This window comes from Sitophilus oryzae, unplaced genomic scaffold, assembly GCF_002938485.1.
Source record: "Sitophilus oryzae breed Bouriz unplaced genomic scaffold, Soryzae_2.0 scaffold_1576_pilon_pilon, whole genome shotgun sequence".
Classification (NCBI taxonomy): domain Eukaryota; kingdom Metazoa; phylum Arthropoda; class Insecta; order Coleoptera; family Curculionidae; genus Sitophilus; species Sitophilus oryzae.
The window spans coordinates 4,669,035-4,676,364 of record NW_022146254.1 but is presented as its reverse complement, the minus strand read 5'-3'; the positions used below and the strand labels follow the sequence as shown (position 1 = coordinate 4,676,364).

Here is a 7,330-nt window from a genome sequence, read left to right as displayed (position 1 = left end):
ACTATACAGGGTGAGTTTCCTACGATGTTCTATATGGGTATCTCGGAAACTACTGGAGATAGAGAGTCGGTTAAATGGGGAAAAAATTGCAGTTTTGTGGGGTTATAAATATGCCCCTTTCGGATTTTAGAAAAAGTGCATGGCTTACTAGATATTTCGAAAAAACATTGAAACATTAAAAATTCGGAGAAATTCAAGGCTTACTAGATATTTCGAAAAAACATTTTTTTTTTTATTTTGGCTTTAAAACTTTTGTCTCTAATTCCATTATAATCTACCGTATGATCGAATAAAAGCAGCCTTGATGGCTATGAAATGAAGATCGCGCTGTCATTTTATACCTATGCTTAAGTGCTATGGGAAATATCATCGATCGTCATTTCACAGCCATCGCTGAAGCCGTTTTTATTCGATCATACGGTATTTTTAGACAAAAGTTTTCAGATAAAAGTTGTAGATAATCACATACCTAATGAGTTTGTGTTTTCTTTTTTTTCTAAAACCTGTCATTTTGACATATGACACAAACATTATGTTTTTTTAAAATGGAAACCATAGTTGGCCATGACTTCATAAAAAGCGCCATTTTAAGCTTTTCAGCGATATAGGTATAATTTGTTTTTCGAAAAATTACAAATAGCCAATTCTTTTTCTTTCTTGAAGCACAATTTCCATACCAATAATACCATGCCAATTAGTTGGCATCAAAAATGTAAAAAGTTTCATGTTTTTCAAAAAAATATCATAAAATTCGTAAAGCACTCAATTTAGAATAAAATAATCTAAGAATGAAATGATTCTTTTATAAACCTGCATTAAAATCAAATTAAAATAGGTATGCTGCAGCTTTTTTAAATATTAATTAACAGCAATTAGCATTATCATAAATTATAAATAATGTACCAACATCGAAATTATGAAAGAAATCATTATTTCGATATGTTGTACAATTATATGTTAATAAAAAAAAAAAACTAAAAAACTTTTTTTTGTTTTTTTTAAATGATTAACAGCAATTAGCATTATCATAAATTATAAATAATGTACCAACATATCGAAATTATGAAAGAAATCATTATTTCGATATGTTGTACGGTTGTATGTTAATACGGTATAGAATTCTTAAAATATCAGGCAAAAATAATCCACAATTTACCCACTGTAGCGTAACTGCATCTCTCTTCCGCCGAATGCGTTCTCTCTCTATCGTGTGCGCGACCGGTGCTATCCCCAAGTCTCTTCCTATATTTGTCAAACTGTACATTGGGTTTTGTAATAATTATTCCAATAAAATAAATCAAGAAATGACAATCAGTACAAAATTTTTCTTTATGATAATAATTATTCTAAAAAATATAATCTATTTAATACATAATTAGAAATACTATTCTTATATACTAAACTTCAAACTAATAGGTATATATACAATGTCATCAGGTATTAAGAGTACTTTATTATGTACAATAATTTAACTGCTAGGGCATCTTAGTAACTATCCAGGGTAATTTACCAGTCTTCTTGAAATTGTAGTAATCATACGCTAATTTTCCTAAGATTAGAATAATTAATAAGCCTAAAACGACATTTAATAAGTCTAAAGCCTCTTGCACAGTATATTCCGTTGGTGAGTGACAAACGGAACTTCTGGATAAATCCATTATCTGTAAATAAAAAAAAATATTTAGAAGGGGGCGTCCGTTAATTACGTGGTTTTTTAAGGAAGTTTTTGACCCCCCAATGCTCCCATTAGTGAGATGTCGCGAGATTTGTCTGGACTCTGGACCGCTAATCTCACGTGAGATCTTTCGAAATTTGTAATTTAAGTATAAATGCGTTATATTTATTTAAAAACAAAATTTGGTCTTTATTATTTTTACTAACACTATACCGGGTGTTTCAAAAGTGGCTCACTCCCATAGAGTTCAGAATAGTAACACTGTCTCAACAGGGCTACCGGCAAGTTGCAATAGCTGAAATTGTAGGAGTTAACCAAAGCGATGTTTCGCGAATATTAAAAAAAATTAGGGACACAAACGAGGTTACAGACCGGCCTGGAAGAAGTAGAAAAAGAGTTACTACTGCTGTGCAAAACCGTCAAATATCCCTAATTGCACAGCGCAATCCCCTGCTTTCTAGTACTGCTACTAAAAATGAGTTAGCTCGCCTTGAAGAAGTAAATGTTTCAAGAAAGATCATAGCAAGAAGACTCCATGACAGAGGATTACATTTAAGGAGGCCTCTACGTGTTCCGAAGCTTAATTTACAGCACAAAATTACGCGACTACAATGGGCTGAGGAGATGAGAGCAAATGGACCTATTTGAAATTTCGTCATTTTTAGTGATGAAACAAGAATAGGCCTAGCGTCAGACTCGCGACGAACTTTGGTCTGGAGAGCATCAGGAAGACGAGCACGCTTGAATGCAGCTCAATCCCGTGTCCCGTTTCAAGGGGGACGCATTATGGTATGCGCAGGTATAATGCACAGAGCTCGAACTCCTCTTGTTTTCATCGATGGCACAATGACAGGTGCCTCATATCTTAGAGACATTTTAGAGCCTCTTGTGCGTCCATTTCGAGGGGCAGTGGGGGATGAATTTGTTTACATGGACGATAATGCTCCTCCCATTGCACTTTAGCGGTTCGCGAATTTTGTGTGGAAGAGGGTATAGGGGGGAAAACTGTGGTGGCCACCGACGGCGACGTCTCCAGATATGAATGTGATCGAGCATACTTGGGACATGCTAAAACGCCATATGGCCAAAAGGAATGATCCCCCGTATCTTAAACGAATTGAAAATTGCTGCGCGCGAAACATGGGAAGCCATTCCTCAACATCTTCTGGACAACTTAACTGAGAGCATGCCACGTCGCGTTGTCTCACAGCTTGCATTGAGGCTCGAGGAGGCAATACAGACTATTAGTTGTGAGAAATAATTAAAATTGTTTTAAATTTTCTGTTTAAAATGAAATTTGTTTTTGTTGATTTTCACTTATTATTAAATAAAATTATAATAATAGCCTAGTTGCACTTAGATTTTTAATTTTATATTAGTTAGTCGTGTAGTAAGCCAATATGTCCAAAAATACAAAAAGAATCATTTTAGGGCCAAAAAAATAAAATAAAAATATCGTTATATGCAATAATTTTGGCCATGTGTAGATAAGTTTATTTATAGTTTATGTATGGGTCTGCATGCATCCGTAATAAGTTGTCCATTGTTCCTTCACTATCATATTTAAGTGTGAGCTGTCATTTTTGAAATAAACTAATAAAATTGCACAAAAATCAACGACGGACGACTCATGACAGATGAGTGTAAACCTATACTTACTAGTACTTTAGAATATTATTAACGCCAAAAAAAATATTGAAATTTTCAAGTAAAATTAACAAATTATTAAAATTAATATTTTGTTAAATTTTGAAAGATATAGGCAATGAAGATATTTTTTTACCGGTACTAATGAATTTTCACTATCTTCTGCACATCTAATGTCACGTATATCCTTAATTTGTGGGGCGTACTTTTGCAGCATTTCCTGTAAAAGAAAAATAAGTAAAATATCTTCGAAAATATCTTTGCACAGCGATATAATTAATGTAATAAATTTTATTGTTACATTATTATACCTATTATATTACAAAAGAAAATTACAAAATACAAGGGTAATAATATACGTATACATTTACAAATATATTCGAAGAGTCGATATTGGCCTTTACCAAAATCAAACTGCCGAGGTAATTAAATATTCCAATAGTTCTTTTCCGATTTTTATAGCATTGTTATGATTTTCCAGCACATGCTTTTAGTTTTTTAGATGTCCAGCTTAAGGTTGATTCTCACTATACCTTCCGTATCAGCTCCCTTCCGTTTACATAACATATTATATCATGTAAAGGAATAGGACAATGCACGCTATCCGTTCCGTTTCCCTTCCGCTCCATATCCTTTCCTTCTATACATTTTTATGGCGGACGGACTGAAGCGTATCGGAGACAGCGTTGTCAAGTCCTTACATTTGTACCAGCTCTGTTAACATTTTTTGCTGATATTTATTTATTCTTTCACCTCTTAATTAAATCTATTACCTTTTTCAAAAGATACAAATTTTTATAACAAAACTTTCGTAATGATAAATTGTACAATAAAAAGTATGGAACTGATACGGAACGGAAGCATACGTATAGCGTGAATACAATAAAAAATACGGAACGGATATGGAATGGATATGGAATGGGAACGGAAATATAGTGAGAATCAACCTTTAAGGCCCAAAGCCTCATATGCCCAGGTATATGTGTCCAGCATTTCATGTAATTGCTCTAACGTTTTTGCAACTAGAACGCAGTCATCAGCGTATTGAAGTTCATTCGATTGCCTCTGAATGAAAAATAAAGGATTTTTATTAACCCAATCTAATATAAATAAATGTACTGCTCGGTCATCTGCAGAGGCAAAGCAGAGGTTAATAATCTTCGACTATCGCTATTTTGATTTTAATAAGCATAAAATAAATAAACAAAACAAAAGTAAAAATTAAAAACAAACAACAAATATCCATATGCATTTTTTGTGTAATTTTGATAAAATAGGATGAGAAATATAGTCTAAGAGCTAGCAACGTTTTCGAGAAAGTATTTTGAGACGTCTGGCTCTTTGATATATCTTTTACTATACTCTCTGGAACAGCATGCGGCCCGTCTGGCTGCCGATACCCGTTGCGTTCACTACTGCGCATCGGAAGAAGATCCTATATTTTTATTAATGTAGTCCTATAAATTCTAGTATTGAATATAAATCGAACATGTCTCCATAGCGCAGTGCGTAGAGTTTCCGACCACGAACCGATGATTCAGAGTTCGAATCCGAGTCAGGTCAAAGACTTTTTTATTTTATTTTCGTTTATATTCTGATAGTAAAGTATTAAATATTTCTGGTAATTAAATAAAAACAAATATTTAATACTTTACTATCAGAATATAAACGAAAATAAAATAAAAAAGTCTTTGCCCCGACCCCGATTCGAACTATGAATCATCGGTTCGTGGTCGGAAACTATACGCACTGCGCTATGGAGACATGTTCGATTTATATTCAATACTAGAATTTAAAGGACTAATAAAAATATAGGATCTTCTTTCAATGCGCAATAGGGAACGCAACGTTTACCGGCAGCCAGACGGGCCGCATGCTGTTCTAGAGAGCATAGTAAAAGATATATCAAAGAGCCAGACGTCTTAAAATAGTTGTTTTTCCGACGTTGCTAGCTCTCGTACTAATATAAGAACTTCTAATATTAGGTATTATTTTTTCATTATTGACTCTGGAGATGTCAAATTGACGGTAAGAAACAATGAGACAATTAATTGTAGCACAGATTAGGTATCCTATAAGTATACAGATAAAAATCTTGTCCCTAATTCATGGTACGAAAATTGTTTTTTATGACGATGTGCAAACGAGTCAAATTTCCTGTGCACAAAAATAAACTCGCGTAAAATAACAATAAATAGCGTAATAGAGAGATATCGCTAAACCGAATAGCGTGCATGGACATTAATAAGGCCAGGTGTTATTTCCTTTACGTGAGGTGGTATTAACTCTCTTCATTTATAGTTATCGGATCGGAAAGAATTCTGATCGCATCGCGACCGCTATTTAAACTTAACTTCGAATTTAAAACTTTGAAATTGTTTTGTTTACTAGGTATTTTAAAACTAAAGGGCTAAAGTGCTTATTTCCAGTGTTTTATTGTTCAACGTCTGCCAATGGGTTTAGGACAACAAGTAACAAATTCTCTTAGAAGGTCTAAGTCGTCATCTGCTGTAAACCTAAGACTCTTTATAGGTTCTTTAGTATTGGAAGAGGTGGAATCCATATTTTGGGCCATATTTATTTAATTAAAACTAATCCCAGCTACTTAAATATCAAATTACCTAATAAAAGTAAAGCAATAATTCAAAATAATTCAAACATAACCAAAAATAAAATATCTCGCCGGCCGGCTCCGGTTGTCAAATACCCGCATATGCCCATTTAAGCAATTTTTAAACGTTATCAGAGGTTATTTAGAAAGAGCGCTTGGTGTAATTGATCCGCAAATTACGTCAGGCGGTAACGTTATTAGCGGGTGTTGCGTTGACTCGCGCATATCGTAACCATGATAAGGTACGCGTAAATACTGGATGACGCTATTCGGTTTTCCGATGTCTCTCTAATAACTGTGCCGGTCAGGCGCTGTGCACAATTTTAGAGGCCATAAGTGGGCGTGCTATGTGCGCAAACTAGTCACCTAACTAGTGCCCGATTCCGAAAATTGAAACCACGAAAAACAATAAAGAAAAAACAAAGATTATAATCTGTATAATCTGTGATTGTAGGTAGTTACATTGTACTATGCTTTTGCTTATTGTACACAACTGTTTTTAGTTTGCTTAGTTTTGTAAAAGCATTCGATCGTCAATAACAAATTATGATATTTCTTCAGTTCTTGAAGGTTGGTCTTTATTTTGTCCAACACATTTATCGAAATTTATAAGATAAAGGGAGTCTCCAACTTTCCATATATTTCGCTTTTACTTTCCATATTTCATGGATAAACTGTTATTAAATAAATATCTTAATAAATAAAATATCTTTTAAGCTTTAATGTAACCCGAGGGGTTCCCTGGTCCCAGTATTTAACTATGACGTTGATAAAATATCCGAATTTAACGTAACATATATTAATGAAAGTATATTTACCTTAAATCTCGGCATAAACACGCAATTACATCTCCATGGGTTACCGCCTAAATTTAATCTGACTGCATCTGGCATATTTGGATTACGCTTAAAAGCATCGTCCAGAGCATACGTCGGAAGCTTGAGGAAAAATGCCTTTAATTTAAAATACTTCGGAAATAAATTAATAAACTCATACCTCCTCAATTTGATTGTTTCTCAATGAAAATACTCTGAAATTAGTCAGCCAGTGCGATCCTTCCAAAACGTGGATGTTTGTAAGTTTATTATTGTCCAAATATATGTCCAGCACATTTCTAGAATAGAAAACAATTCAAACAAATTTATAAAGTACAAATACATATATTATATTGTGAAGTGAGTCATTTAAGTAACAATGAATACAAGACTAAACAAGCTACCGTTTCGTCTTACCCGGCCTGGGTCAACCAGGCGGGCTAGACGATCCTTTGAGAGTAGGTCTTAGCGGACCAGAAGCACGGAGATACCTCCGACTGCTCCACGTAGGACTTGCTCCAGAGGAAGCAAAAGCGAAAGCACTCCTCCGAAAAGGGGAGAGTAAAGAAACCAAGAAACAAC

General features: G+C 34.1%; 1 protein-coding gene across 1 annotated transcript in view; it reads right to left on the bottom strand.

Moving 5' to 3' along the window:
• Positions 1 to 1,305: 1,305 nt before the first annotated feature.
• The window catches only part of LOC115879080 (protein singed wings 2), a 118,373-nt gene continuing 112,348 nt past the window's right edge, over positions 1,306 to 7,330 (bottom strand). The window contains exons 6-9 of the mRNA XM_030895725.1: positions 6,930 to 7,047; positions 6,752 to 6,871; positions 3,459 to 3,542; positions 1,306 to 1,661 (exon numbers count right to left, since the gene is read on the bottom strand). Coding sequence (XP_030751585.1) covers positions 1,476 to 1,661; positions 3,459 to 3,542; positions 6,752 to 6,871; positions 6,930 to 7,047 — 508 coding nt within the window. The 3' untranslated portion in view covers positions 1,306 to 1,475. The remainder of the gene's footprint in view (positions 1,662 to 3,458; positions 3,543 to 6,751; positions 6,872 to 6,929; positions 7,048 to 7,330) is intronic.